The sequence below is a fragment of the Balaenoptera musculus genome, chromosome 3 (genome assembly GCF_009873245.2).
Source record: "Balaenoptera musculus isolate JJ_BM4_2016_0621 chromosome 3, mBalMus1.pri.v3, whole genome shotgun sequence".
In the NCBI taxonomy this organism is placed as follows: domain Eukaryota; kingdom Metazoa; phylum Chordata; class Mammalia; order Artiodactyla; family Balaenopteridae; genus Balaenoptera; species Balaenoptera musculus.
Genome location: NC_045787.1, coordinates 115813478 through 115828637, shown reverse-complemented (window position 1 = coordinate 115828637; position 15160 = coordinate 115813478). Strand labels below are relative to the sequence as shown.

At 55.1% G+C, this 15160-nt stretch overlaps 1 protein-coding gene across 3 annotated transcripts in view; it reads left to right on the top strand.

Annotated features, from left to right (window-relative positions):
• The window catches only part of NRG2 (neuregulin 2), a 182091-nt gene extending 168950 nt beyond the window's left edge, over positions 1-13141 (top strand). For 2 of the 3 annotated variants that reach the window (XM_036848886.1, XM_036848885.1), the window contains exons 6-10: positions 4319-4421; positions 6575-6698; positions 7060-7187; positions 8048-8275; positions 11178-13141. In XM_036848886.1, the coding sequence (XP_036704781.1) occupies positions 4319-4421; positions 6575-6698; positions 7060-7187; positions 8048-8275; positions 11178-11946 (1352 nt within the window). In that variant the 3' untranslated portion in view covers positions 11947-13141. Of the gene's footprint in view, positions 1-460; positions 485-4318; positions 4422-6574; positions 6699-7059; positions 7188-8047; positions 8276-11177 lie in introns of all 3 variants that reach the window. The other variant, XM_036848884.1, reaches the window with a different exon arrangement.
• The last annotated feature ends 2019 nt before the right edge of the window (positions 13142-15160 follow it).

Below are 15160 nucleotides of genomic sequence, written 5' to 3'. Positions count from 1 at the left end.
AATGAGCTCAGGCTGAGCAAGCTGTCTCCAGGACGGGCTCGAAAGGGTCAAAGGCCTGGCACTGGAGCTGGGAGGGGGAGGATGGGGACTCCTCCGCCCCCTGCCCCCACTCACCTTTCCTCCCTGGGGACATCTGCCAACTGACTCTTGCGCCTCTGCCTCCCCACCAGGTACTAACCCCACAGCTCATCTCTAAAGAACCTGCCCTGCCTGCTGATCCTAACATTTCCTCTCTACCCCAATCAAGGGCTCCTGGGGACTGGGGGCCAGGGAAGGGGCTCAGGAGGCTGGGAGGGGACACCACTAACCTGCTTTCACCTCACAGGCTGGCTGCTGGTGTCTGAAGAGTCCTGACCAACGTTTCTCTCTCTCTCTCCCGCCCCCTCCCCCATCTCTCTCTATCTGTATCTCTCCCTCCATCCCTTCCCCTCTCTGACCCTCCTTTCTTCTGCACTGCCAGAGCACCTTGGATTTGAACTAAAGGGTACGGAGCCTCTATGTATCGGTCAGCGCCATCCACACAGCCCCTCTCCACAGCCTCTTGACACCATGTGTGCTGGATGTTTGGTTTCCTTTCCCCCCAGATGGAAAAGGGATGATTTCAAAAATCCTCCTGTTCCCATCAGCATGTCCTGTAATAAACTACATTGATTTGGGGGAGACAAGAAAAGCTCATGAACAGCAGAGTACCCTGGCGTTCAGACTGCGCCCCCGTGTACAGTAGTGCCCCCTTGCCTGGGGCCAGTCGCCAGGGTACTCTGAGGGGAGCGGGACCCCTGAGCTGTGTGCAACCCAGTGGGTTGGCCAGACGAGCCCTCGGAGAGCAGGTGTCTGAAAGCCACAGAATCCTGGTTTGGAGAACTGTGCAGAGAGGCTTCCCTTTCAATTTGACCTTAATCCTCCTTCCTTTTCCCATTTCCATTTCCATTGCTTTTCATTCTTCACCAGGCTGGCAGCTGATAACACCCATTTGTCTCTGCCGCCTGCCCCGTGTTTGTCTGCCAGGCTTTGCCATCTGCTTGAGGCTGTTACTCCCTTCATGATCCGTCCCCACAGTGGCACATGTGTTTGTGGGCAACACTAGCAAGGGTCCACGGTGGGCTGGCTTCTGGTGCCTGCCTTCCTGCCTCCCAGCTCAGAACCTCACGTCCCACTCGTGACTGTCCTCTGGCCCCTGGAAGATGCCTTGGGCAGGAAGGGACTTTGAGGGGTCAGTCTTCCCAGCTCTCTGGCTTTGTGCTGGGAGGCTCCACCCTGGTCCACACATATAGCAGGAGAGATGCAGGGGCTCAGAGGGGTTGAGCCTTCGGTGGGGTCAGACCCCAGATGTGTGCAGAGCCTGCAGTTATGAAAAGACTGTTCTCGTGGCAGATTTGGGGAGGCCCTAGTTCCCTGGCCACCTAGCCACCATCAGCTATTCTCAGAAGATGGAGCTGAAAGTCTATGTGTAAGAGTATGTCTGTCTCTCTGCTGTGACAGGGTGGGGAGGAGAGGGGCCGAGTCTGTGGTGTCTGTGTGATCATGGCAGGGGGTGCAGGGGGAGAATCTGTAGGTGTGCGTGTCTATGTTGTTCTGGGGGGCTGACATGTTTACACCTTGTTGGGTCTGTCAGTGCAGGGTGTGAGCGCACGGAGGGGTGCAGTGGAACATCTTTGTTGTTAAGGGTTGAGCATGAGCAGCGGGTGCGGAGGCAAGTGTGAGCGTACGTAAACATGTGACTGTCTGTAAAGGTGGTCTGTATATTCATTCACACACCAACTCAACAAACCTCTACTGAACCCCCGAGTTGGCCAGACCCTGGTGATCTAGCACGCAGAGTCCCTGCCCTCCTGGTGCTCAGATTCACAGGGTGAGACAGACAACAAACAGGAAAGATACCAGGTGGGGGTAAGTGCTACACAGAAAATAAAATGGGATGGCGCCTAGCCGGGGTGGGGAGCTACTCTAGCTAAGTGGCCAGGGAAGGCTTGTCCAATGAGGTGACATTTGAGCTAAAACCTGACGAGAAGTAGCCAGCCCGGCAAACAATCGGGGGAGAGTGTTTGAGGCAGGGGGCACAGCAAGTTAAGGATGATGTGATGGGCCTGCCTTGTTCGATGGATGGAAAGACTGCCAGTGCCTCTGGAGCACAGCAGACATGGGGAAGAAGACTACAGGTGGGATCTAGAGGAAGGGACCAGGTGACCCTGGGCCTCGTGGACCATGGTAAGGCTTTGGGTTGTATTCAAATTGCAGGGGGATGCCATTGTGGGTTTTTAAGCAGAGGAGTAAAATGATCTGCTTTATGGTTGGAAATCAATGTGGCTTCGGGGCAGAGGATAGACTGGGTGAGGGGACAGGGTGTGGAGGAACAGAAGCAGAGAAACCAGTCAGAAGCGGGCAGCTGTCGAGTGAGAGATGGCATCATCTTGGATGAAGCTGGAAGCAGTGGAAATGGGAAGAAGTGGTCAGATCCGGGATCTACTTGGGAGGGAGAGCTGAGACGACTTGCTGATGGATCAGGCATCAGAGTGGGTGGGAAGATCAGGAATGATTCTAAGGTCTGGGGCCGGTATAACAGGAAAGGTGGTGTCGCCACTGAAGAGATGGGAAGAGCAGGGAACGAGGGTGGGGAATCAGTGCTTCTGCTTGGCCATGGCCCTTGGATGTAGGAATCTGGAGCTCGGGAAGAGGTCAGGGCAGGAGAGAGAAAAGTGAGATTCAGCTGCATACAGATGGTATTTCAAGTCTGAGTCTGGGTGAGATGACGGAGGGAGAAAGGGCAGGTGGAGAGAGGAAGAAGCCTGAGAGCTCTGGGCCTGGACCCTGCAGCCCACATGGAAGAAGGGGAAGTAGCAACTGAGACAGAGAGATGAGCCAGTGCAGGGGGAGGAAACCCAGGAGGGAAGACCATCCCGGGAAGTGGGTCCAGCAGGGGGAGTCTGCTGAGAGGGAAGCGAATGACCACAGACTTGGCAGCGGGGGGGTTGTTGGTGACCATGACCAGAGCGGGCTGAGAGGAGTGATGGAGACAGAGGCCTGAGTGGAGGACTGAGGCGTGGCTGGGGATGAGAACCGGAGGCAGGACGAGGACCACAGAGCCTGGAGGTGGGGATCTGGGGTGGAGGGCTGTTTGTTCAAGACTCTGCATGACTGTGTCAGTGGGTGTGATCGCATGCGTGGCGGCCGTGTGTATTGTTGTGAAGGGTCTGTCTGTGTGTCAGACGGGCACAGTCCTCCAGGTATGTGTGCCTGGGGCTTTGTACCCAGTGTTTGCTGCTGGGCATACCTTTGCCACAGGAGACCCTGCAAGCCTGGGGGCTTAGGGACACTGCCCAGGGCTCCACCAAGGCTTTGGGTCCCGCCCCCACTTATCCCTGTGCTGGTGGGAGGGGAGCGATGGGGAGGGGCCGGCCAGCAGATGGGAGTGGGAGCAAGGGTGGGGTGTCTAGGCTGTAGGCCTTGACCATGTCTGGTGCTGTCACCTTTTTCCTTTGCTTCCTCCAGGCTTTCTCTGTTCTAGAAGGGTAAGGGTTGCCCCGCCAAAAAGTGGGAGGTAGAGGGGATAGTTGGGTCTTTTTGAGGGCTTTGAGGCCCAGCCTAGCTCAGCTCCTTCAGAAGGGTGGAGGCTGCTCCTTGAGCACAAGGGCTGTCCTAGGCGCCACGGGGCTGTGCTGCCACTCGTGGGTCTCTGACAAGCAGAGACGGGGAGAGCTGGAGTGGGCCAGGGCCACAACCCTGACCAAGCTGCAGGGATAAACCAAGGCCTTTCTCCCCTCTCCCGCCTCTGTGGGCCTGGTCTGCTCTGTCCCTGCTTCTGGTCTTGGCATCCCTCCTAAGTCCAGCCTCTGGGCCTCATGTCCTGTCTCCAGCCCAGAACAAGCCACTCTCCACCTTCTTAAGGAAGCCAAAGAGGCCAGCCAGGCCTTTGCCCGGGGTCTGCATGTTCACCACCATGAAGACCAGCTTCCCCCAGCCCATCAAGGCTCTTTGCAGCCACCAGGCCATAGTGGGTTGCCCTCCCCTATGACCTTGGGAACTTCACCTCCATCCCACCTCCTCCAGCCATCCCCCTGCATTTTCCACTCACATGCTCCAGGCAGAGCACGGGCTTGGGAAGGTGAACTCAGGGGTAGTCACTTGTGATGAGATCCACAGGTGGGTGGAGTTCAGGAAAGCAGGAGGGAGGGGACTGGCTGGGGAGCGGTGAGATGGATGGGAGCCGGGCAGCACCTGAGCTGGAGAGAGCCCGGGGTTTGCAGGGCAGGGGGACGGTCTGCAGCACTGTCTCTACGGGTCTGCCTCCCACCCTGCCCCCTCACGCCCTCTACCTCTGCAGAAGCCGAGGAGCTGTACCAGAAAAGGGTCCTGACTATCACCGGCATTTGCGTGGCTCTGCTGGTCGTGGGCATCGTCTGCGTGGTCGCCTACTGCAAGACCAAGTGAGTTGTCGGGCACTCAGAGCAACCAGGGACTGCTTTTGTGGGGACAGGCTCTCCTCTCCACCCCACCATGCCTGGCCGAGCCTCCCCCATTCCTATGCCCCTCTGCCCCCTCCTGCAGCTGGTGAGGGGCCAAAGGGCTGGGCCAAGAAGCAGGAGCAGAGGGAGGGGTAGACAGGCCCCAGAGAACTGCGCAAGAACGGTCATAAGCCCAGGCGGTGGAAGAAGATAGATCTGCGTTCTAATTCAGCTCGGCCATTTCCTGTGACCCTGAGGAAACGGACGAGCTTCTCTGAGTCCTCATCTGTAAAATGAGTGTGATCCTCTAGTACCTCAGAGGATCCTGTGAGGGAGGATCTGCCCTGCCAAGTAGGCAGGCACTGGGGCAGTGTTGGGGGTGGGCAAGCACAGAGAGGGAGGCACCTTCTCAGGGGAAAAAGAGACCTCACAGGGCACTGCCTAATCCCACCTAGGAGCAGTCCAAGCAGGAATACAGAGAAGACGGGGTTGGGCCACCCCTGGGCAAAGAAAAGGTGGCATCAGAACCTTGGAGCAAGGAAAGGGGCTGGACAGTTCCAGTAGAAGAGTGCAAGCTAAAGGACAAATGCAGGAGAGGGTCAGCTGTGTTCATGGAGCTTGAGCAGCCCAGGCTAGCTGGAGCAAAGGGCTGGGGTCAATTTTAAAAAGGTGCACAAGTCTAAAAGAACAGCTGGAACCTGCATGGCACCACAGGGCCTTGAATGTCAAGCTTGGGGACCTGGGTTTATCCTACAGATGATAGGGAGCCATTGCAGGTTGTAGAGTGATGTGGTACAGAAAGAGTTTGTCATATCTGTTCTTATGTGGAAAGCAAGAGTCTGGGCATAGCCACCATTTGGGGGACTGAGCCCCCGGGTCTCGACTCCTGCTGCCCCTATCTATGAGATCTAAGGCCCTGCCAGCCTTGGGGTTTAGGGTTCAGGGAGCCCACAGGAGGAGACTGGGCCCATGTAGGAAAATTGAGGCCAAGAACTGGGGGGAGAAGCAAGCCCCATGTTCTAACCCCTACCACATTTACTTATTTCTTCAACAAACTTTCATTCAGTGCCTGCTGGACACCAGGCCCTGTACCAGGCACATGGCACATGCTCTAAGCAAGAGGTCCAGTGTTACAGGATGTATTTCAGGGGTGCCTAACCTCAGCTAGAGGGCAGGGAGGGTTGCCCTGAGAAAGGTGCATTTAGGCTGGGCCTGAGAGATGAGCAGGAGTTAGCAGGTGAAGAGGCTGAGAATGTGCTGCAATTGGATGCAAAGGCCCAGAGGCCAGAGAGGCACAGTGTAGGATCAGAAACAAGCCCTCCAAGGATGCAGCAAGCTGGGGTGGGGGAAAGGGCAGTGAGAGACAGGGCTGGGGAGAGGAAACAGGATTCTGAAGCCCAATGAAGGGGCTTTAACAGGAGAGTGACATGATTAAACTTGTTGATTACAAAACAAATGTATTGAGCACTTAATAGGTGCCGAAGTGAAGTAGCCCCACAGGTCTTGACTCCCTGACCACAGCATCCTGTTTTATTTTCTCCATAGCACTTTGCTGAAAGTATCTTGTTTGTTTATTTGTTTATGTGTTTATCATCTGCCTCCCCTACTGGCCTGCAAGCTCCATGAGGGCAGGAACCATATCTGTCTCCTCTGCTCCAAAACAGCATCTGGCACATAGTAAAAACCCAATAGATACCAAATAAATGAATGAATGAAGTGGGCCAGCACTGTGCTTGAATATTTTATCTACTCTTAATCCTCAATGGTCTTTGGAATGCATAGATGATCAGTCCGTTTCACAGATGAGGAAAGTGAAACATGGAGAGTTTAAGTAACTTGCCCAGAGTTACACAGCTAGAAAGTAGTAGAGTTCTGCTCTCTCAGCAGAGCCAAAGCTCATTACCACTACGCCCAGGTCCTGCTGAATTCCAGCTGGCAGTGATGATGTAGGGGGTTGATTGAAGGGGTCCTGGCTGAAGGCAGCCTGAGCACAGCAAAGAGCAGTAGCAGGAGACTGCCACGGCAGTCCCGGCACAGGTAGACTAGTTCCCTGGAGTAACAGCTAGGGAAGCTCATACTTTGTGTCAGGGGAGGGGGGGAGGGGGTGTCAGGCTAATACACCTTCCCCTGTGCAGAAAACAGCGGAAGCAGATGCATAACCACCTTCGACAGAACATGTGTCCAGCCCACCAGAACCGGAGCTTGGCCAATGGGCCCAGCCACCCCCGGCTGGACCCTGAGGAGATCCAGATGGCAGACGTGAGTGGTGTTCCCAGGCCCCACTCTGACCCCTTGCTGTGTAGCCCGCCTTCTTATGCCCCCTGCAAGAATGGGCCAGGGACGCGGCTGGCCCATTCTGTGCTCAGCCTTGCCTGCTAGCCTAGCCTTGCCTCAACAGGATGACTTGGCCTCGCTTGGCCCACTTCCTTAAGGGAGGTCGGGGGATTTATTTCCAGGGGGCCATTGCTGCCCTAACACCGAGTCGCTTATCCAGTGGACCACCACCACCCCTGCAACCTGGAGCTTACTGCCTCACTTCCCCTGCCCACCAGGAAGGAGGGCCAACTTGGTCATCTGTCACTAACTGCCCCCCCCCAAAAAAACCCTCTGTCTGTTCCAGTATATCTCCAAGAATGTGCCAGCCACAGACCATGTCATCCGGAGGGAAACGGAGACCACCTTCTCCGGGAGCCACTCCTGTTCTCCTTCTCACCACTGCTCCACAGCCACGCCCACCTCCAGCCACAGGTGGGCACCACCAAGGCCCATGCAGCCTTGCAGACTCCTGTATGCACACCCTCAGGGCGTGCACATGCGCACCACACACCTGCCTGGGGACACACACCAAACTCCCCAGCCAGGCTGGGCTCTGTATTGAGGGTCCCTGTGAGCAGGAGGGTGGAGGTGGGGGGCTTCAAACCAGAACCCACCACCAAACGTACTTCCAGATCCTCAAGAGACCGGATTCCCTTTTCTAGTCTAAACCAGCCCCAGAGGAACAACAGCATCACTGTGCACCCACCTAACCTTTGGTTTTGTTTGGACCTCATCAGCACCACTTCATCTGGCATAAAGTGCCTGCTCACTCAAATACCCACAGCTATTTGATGCCCTCTCCTGGGTTTTCCACATGAACTTCGTCCACCTTAGCCTCCTCTCCAGAGGTAGGGAGGCCTCCACACAAGCACAAAGGCTCAGACAGCTCAAGAAAGAACATGGTTGGCCCCTTTCTTCCCTGGGGAGCAGCACGGAATAGGCAGGGTCCCCATATATTGGCCACTGGGGCTGGGCTCTTGAGGCAAGTGGCTAAGGACCATGGGAGTGGAAGGGTCCCAGACACGGAGGCTAAGGAGAGGTTGGTTGCAGAGAGGAAAGGAAGAGGCCTCTGCACATTGCAGCTCACCCATCCACGGGCCTCCAGCTCTCCTCCTCCCAAAATCGGGGTTTGACATTTATGATGTTACACATCAGCCCAGAGTGAAGGGCAGTGAGCTGAGGGAGCCTGAGATGGAATGAAGAACCAGGGAAGGGGCGGGCCTGGGACCACACGTGCTGGGCTGCCCAGCCCCTTCCTGACCCCTCACCTAACTCCCACCTGGCTTCTCCAGGCATGAGAGCCACACGTGGAGCCTGGAACATTCTGAGAGCCTGACCTCCGACTCCCAATCGGGCATCATGCTGTCATCAGTGGGCACCAGCAAGTGCAACAGCCCAGCGTGTGTGGAGGCGCGGGCACGGCGGGCGGCAGCCTACAGCCTAGAGGAGCAGCGCAGGGCTGCTGTGCCACCTTACCACGACTCCATAGACTCCCTGCGTGACTCCCCACACAGCGAGAGGTCAGTTCCTACCCCGTGACCTGTGCCCCACCGTAGCCAGAGAGCTGGCACCACTGACCCAGGGCTGACCCTTAGGTCACCTCAGAAACACTCCAAAGAGCCTCATCCCCGTTTTCCAGATGGGCAAGCAAGGTCCCTGAAAAGTTCAATGGTCTGCTCAGGGTCATCAACATGTTAATGACAGGCTGGGACTACAGCCAGTAGACCCTGGTGTGTTATGACCATTTAACTTGATTGTTCTACTAGGACACTTTTCAGAGTAGAAGGGGATGTTATTAATAATTGCAGTGGAACATCAGGAACAAACAGGGTCTGGCCTGGACAAACCAGAACATACAGTTGCCCTACCCTGGTGTCACCTAGAGGCCCCATGTCCCAGGAGAAACAGACACCAAGATTGAGCAGACTGAAGAGTGGGAGGGGAGGCTGTCTGTGAGTAAACTGATGAGTGCAGATGGGAATGAGCCAAGAATGCCTGAAGGCCCTGGAAGTATCAGCAACTAGGCCCCCATGGATTAAGATGCCATTGGGTTCCTGAGCAATGAATGCAGTGAGAACCAGGAACCTTCCCTTCTTCCCTGACTCCAAGCCAGGAGTTGCAGGGGGCCAGCCTCCATCTTGCCCTCCCCTTGGCAAGTGGGATGTGTGGGAGGAGAGCAGAAAAAGGGGCATGGTACTAGGAACTCCAGGCTGGGGTGGGGAAGGCTTCAACTCAGCCTAGTCCATGCCAGTCATGGACACAAAACCACTGAAGCTCACAGCTGCCTATGGAAAGTGCTAAGCATAGGACACCCCACCAGGGCAGAGAAACCCAGTCTGACGGCAGGCTCTGGGAAGCAGCTAGGTTTTCCAAGACCAACCTTTCCAAGCTCAGCTCCACCACCTGTGTGACTTGGGGCAGGTTGATCACCTCTGTGCCTGTTTCCTCAGCTATAGAACAGGGAGCATTACACCTATCGTGCATGGTTCTTATGAAGGCCACCCTAAGATCATGCGCAAAGCTCTTCGCCTTTTACCTGACATGGCGCTGGTGCTCACTAGGTGGAGCTATGGTTATCAGTAGTAACAAGAGCAATAGGACTTCTTAATGCAGCGGTCCCCAACCTTTTTGGCACCAGGGACCGGTTTTGTGGAAGACAATTTTTCCACAGACGGGGGCGGAGGGATGGTTTCGGGATGATTCATTTATTGTGCACTTTATTTCTATTATTATTACATTGTAATATATAACGAAATAATTATACAACTCACCATAATGCTGACAGGAGGCGGCGCTCAGGTGGTAATGGAAGCCATGGGGAGTGGCTGTAAATACAGATGAAGCTTCAGTCGCTCCGGCCACACACCTCCTGCTGTGTGGCCTGGTTCCTAACAGGCCACAGACGGGTACTGGTCCGCGGCCTGGGGGTTGGGGACCCCTGCCTTAATGGATGGGAGGTAGAGAGGCAAGGCGGGGAAAGACTTCCAGGCAAGGGGAACAACTTGAGCTGTTCCAGCAAAGGCACTAAGGACATGGCTGGTGAGGCGCCTAGAGCAGGGTGGGCTGTGAGGAGACTGGAGCTGGGCCTGAACAGGCAGGCTGGGGCCAGATAGATGGCCAGTGGCCCTGGGTGGGTAAGTAGGAAGGGCCTCCTAAAGCAGAGCTATGACTTTAAAAGATTGCTCTGGGAGGGAATTCCCCGGCAGTCCAGTGGTTGAGGCTCCACGCTTCCACTGCAGGGGCGCAGGTTCAATCCCTGGTCGGGGGACTAAGATCCCACATGCCACGTGGCCAAAAAAAGATTGTTCTGGGAACTGCATAGGCTGAAGGAGGAAAGACCCTGGGGTGGGGGAATGACCAGAGTGAACATCTAGTCCGAGGATGGAGTGGAGCAGGGTGGAGGGTATTCCAGGAGAAAGGGAATGGGTAGGACGTGATGGATGTGCATGTGGGAGAGGGAAGAGAGGGGAGTCAGATGATTCTGAAAAACAGTAATGGGGACTCCGGAGAGCAATGAGGTGCCCAGCTTTACAGTTTGGAAGAGAGGCAGGGAGGTGGGTGGTCCCTGTCCTGAGGTGGATAATGGTTGGGCAAGAGGGTGGTTGACTCAGAAAGGGAAATGTGGAGAAAGAAAAGGGACAGGTGCCTGGGACCCAGAGTGGGAGATATTAGCAAGGGCAAACTTTTGAAGGAACTGGTGGTCTTTAGCCCCAAGCAGAGACACTTCAGTGGGGTCTTGGTAACTATGAGCTCTGGGCTGAGGACCCTACCTGAGGTGGGAGCAGTCACTTCCCTGAGGCAGCTTTTAGCTTCAACTTAAAAAGGAAAATATTTCCCCACTGTAGCCATCAGCCATGGGATGAACTGTCCTGGAGGGGAGGTAAGTCCAAGTCACAGGGGTGGCTGAATGCAGGGACTAGAATGAGGAATTGGGCAGTATGAGTTCTGGTTCCTGCCTGGCCTGGGTTCAAATCACAGCTCAACCACTTCCTGGCTGTGTGAACCTTGAGTAAGTCAATTAAATGTTCTGAGTCTCAGTTTCCTCACGTGTAGTACGGGACTAACAAAAGCCTCTTATAGAATTACTGTATTAGATGAGATCGCACATGTAAAATGCCCCAGCCTTAGTTAGCCTCACCCAAAGTAACCATTCAGGAACACCGGTGACTGTGAGCATCCCCACAGCCAAGGACCACTGATACGTTTATGGAATCATCCAACAATGCTACGGAATGAGCACTGTGGTTACTCCCGTTTCACAGATTAGCAAACTGAGGCTCAGAGAAATTAAGGAAATTGCTTACGGTCACTGAGGAATACCAGCATGGTTCTTGCAAGAGGAATCCTGGGCAAGACCACTGCTTTGCATCAGGTCCGCCCCATCCCCTGGCCACCGGCCCACGTCTCTGCCTCTCCCCGCAGGTATGTGTCGGCCCTGACCACGCCCGCGCGCCTCTCTCCCGTGGACTTCCATTACTCGCTGGCCACGCAGGTGCCGACTTTCGAGATCACGTCCCCCAACTCGGCGCACGCCGTGTCGCTGCCGCCCGCCGCGCCCATCAGCTACCGCCTGGCGGAGCAGCAGCCGCTCCTGCGGCACCCGGCGCCCCCCGGCCCCGGTCCAGGGCCCGGGACCGATGCGGACATGCAGCGCAGCTACGACAGCTACTACTACCCCGCGGCGGGACCGGGGCCGCGGCGCGGGGCCTGCGCCCTAGGCGGCAGCCTGGGCAGTCTGCCCGCCAGCCCTTTCCGCATCCCCGAGGACGACGAGTACGAGACCACACAGGAGTGCGCGCCCCCACCGCCGCCGCGGCCGCGCGCCCGCGGCGCGTCCCGTAGGACGTCGGCTGGGCCCCGGCGCTGGCGCCGCTCGCGCCTCAACGGGCTGGCGGCGCAACGCGCACGCGCGGCGCGGGACTCGCTGTCGCTGAGCAGCGGCTCGGGAGGCGGCTCGGCTTCCGCCTCGGAGGACGAAGCGGACGACGCGGACGGGGCGCTAGCGGCCGAGAGCACGCCTTTCCTCGGCCTGCGTGCGGCGCACGACGCGCTGCGCTCGGACTCGCCGCCGCTCTGCCCGGCGGCCGACAGCAGGACTTACTACTCCCTGGACAGCCACAGCACGCGGGCCAGCAGCAGACACAGCCGCGGGCCGCCCCCGCGGGCCAAGCAGGACTCGGGGCCCCTCTAGGGCCCCTGCCGCCCCCTCCGCCTCGCCCGCCCCACTGTCTTTAAGGAGAACAGAGACCGCCGACTGGAGAGAGAAAGGAGGAAAAAAAAGAAATAAAAATATTTTTATTTTCTATAAAAGGAAAAAGGTATAACAAAATGTTTTATTTTCATTTTAGCAAAAATTGTCTTATAATACTAGCTAACGGCAAAGACGTTTTTATAGGGAAACTATTTATATGTGACATCCTGATTTACAGCTTCGGAAAAAAAAAAAAGAAACAACAAAAAAAAAGAGAGATGGGCCAATTTTTTGACTCTTTAATAGAAACCTATATTGTGGTGCCTTTTGCTGTACGCTAATCTGGAGCTCCTGGAGAGAAGTCTGGGTTGCGGGGTGGGGGAATGTAGGATCCCAAGCTGGCGGGGGTCGTGGGAGGTGGTGGTGGCGAGAGAAAGCAGGAGAGAAGAGGCTGCCGGATTGGGTTCAGGTGGGCGCAAGGCTGGGGGCCCCAAGGAACGACATGAGGTCCGGCGTAGCTTTGCCCCAGTGCAAGATCTGGGGTCCTGGGCCCCCTGAGGAGAGGGCGGGGATCCTAGGTTTGGAGCTAGAGTTGGGGTCAGGTAACGTCCAGGGGGAGACTAAGGCCCAGCGACAGCAACCAGAATGGGGAGGGGGCCTCCCCGCTCCTCACAGCTGCTAAGGGAGGGGGGCACTGAGAAAGAGGTCTTCCCAACAGCCTCGGCCCGGGGAGGGGGCAGCTCTGCCAGGACCCCAATGTTCGTGGCTCCTCCTCCCCTATGGCCTCCAGGACGCCCCTCCGTCCTCTGCAGCACCTTCGTTTACAGGTCGTCTTTTCTATTTTACGCCTGCATGTCCTTTGCATTTCAGATTCTTTAGATTGGATGCATGGTCACGCTGGGACCGAGAAGAGCCACTCGACAGTGTATTTGATTCCCCTCTTAGCAATAAAGTAACACCATTTTCTTCTCACAGCCCAACTCCCAGCCCCTAGCCCACCTATGACTTCCACTCCCTCTCCAGCCCTGACCTCCCCACCCCCCAAAACTGGGTCCACTGCTAATTTGTCAAAAAAGTAATTGTTTAAAAAAAAATAATCCTAAACAAATGGGAAACCTGCCCCTTGAAATGTCCAAACACCTGACTGTTGACACTTGAACATTTTTATATTATAAATAAAATCAGAAATAACTCATGTTTGACTGCGTGTGCCTAGCCCCCAGGTGAGGAGGGAAGACAGAGGATGAAGACCTGTGATAGAGATGGATGGATGTTGGTGTGGAGGTTGGAGAGGGCCAGAGCAGTCCCTGGGAGAAGAGACCCTCCCTTCAATCTCCCTGCCTTCGACTCCCAGGACAGGCTCCAGCCCTCCTCCCTGTTCTAAGAACGTTCACAAGGTGTCCCCCAGCTCCCACCACCACCCCGCCCCGGCTGCTGGGGAACCTGGCCAAGGGTCTGACACAGATTACTCTGCTTCGAGCTCAGCCTCAGAGCCCTGGCCCAGTTCCTGCCCTGGAGCTACAGGGGCCAGAATAAGGCAAGAGTTTCCGGGCCTAGGTGGGTGAGGAGGGAAGGGTTGTGAGGTTGGCACTGAAGCAGCTGAGGCAAGATGACCCTTGGGGCCTCAGGCATGTCACAGGCAAAGTGTGGACATGAAAAGTGGCATAATGGGTACCCTCAGCTGCCAGGAGGACCACAGCTGCTGCAGCTTGTAAGCCCACAGGGTGTTGGGTTTTTTAATACCCACTTAAAGCCAGGGCCTGTCTAAACTTGCAGTCCCTGACGAAGCGTACATGATTTCAGGCATGGAGAAGGCAGATGGTAGTCCAGGGTGAGCCTTTCCCCTCATTAATTAATGTCACTAAGCCAATGCCCAACACCAGGAACCATTAGGTTCCAACCAGACACAAAGGAGTCAGCTATCCAAAGAGCTCCGGTGGTTGACGTGTGGGCGTGTGCGCAAATGAGCCCGGAATGTGTGTAGTCAGCTCAAAGACCTACACATGTGAAGGACAGAGAGGCTTAGGGTTGAAAGCGCTTAGGTATCAACAGGGCCTGAGTTCAAATTCCAGCTCTGCCCCTCACTAGCTGTGTGACTTCTCTAGGCTGCACTTGCCTCATCTGGGAAATGGTGATGCTAACACCTACCTCAAAGTTGCTGTGGAGATTATATAGAGAGCCCAGGATGGCTTCTGGCACATGATAGATGTCTATTAATGGCTAATTTGATGATGATGATGACCATATCCTGTGCCTTGCATTCTTGAGTCACACAGAGAGTGGCAAAAACTGGATGAAAGGGAAGTGATGGAGAAAAGTAAAGAACTAGACATGTATTCATGTGGGGATGCTGGGAAAAAAAGTACCTGTTACAAAGAAAAAAAGGAAATTAATGAACTAAATGCTACACAAACCTGCAAATCACTGACTTCTCTAGCCCCTATCTGATGATCTCATCCAGATCCCTGTGCCGGCTCTGAGTTTGCTATTGGCTCTAAAATTTTCTGAGAGCCAGTAATTCCTCTATGTGATTTATGATCTCTGTATGACCCTGAGTGATTCTGAATGACCTCTTGGTGAACCCATCGACCTTTTCATGACCCAGTTTATTGTCCTCATTTGACCCTTCTGAGGGCCTGAGTTGCTATTACCTTCTAAATTTTCACTCAGAAACCACTTCCATGACTCCAATGAGCACACCGACCTCTATGTAACCCAAAGTAATTCTGGATGACCTCTTGGTGAACCTATTGACCTCTATGTGACCCCAAGTAATTCTGAATGACCTCTTGGTGAACCCACTGACCTCTTCATGACCCAGTTTAGTATCCTCATTTGACCCTTCTGAGGGCCCTAAGTTTTTAACCTTCTAAATTTTTAGTCAGAAACCACCTCCATGACCCCAATGAACCCATCTCCCTCTGTGTAACCCCAAGTAATTCTGAATGGCCCCTTGATTAACTCATTGACTTTCACATGACCCCATTTGGTACCTTCATTATCTGCTCTGGATTCTAAGGCCAGAACCTAATCAGTTTCCTTGACTCCTCCTCATATCAGCCACCTATTCATTCGCAGGTGTGAACAGAACCTAGGAGCAGGTGTGGCCAGAGAGGCCCCTTTTCTACTCACCTCTCAAATTCTGCCTTGGGGCATCTTTAGTATGGCCTGTCCGGAAGAGGTATAGCCCTGTTAAGTGACTTTCCTACTACTA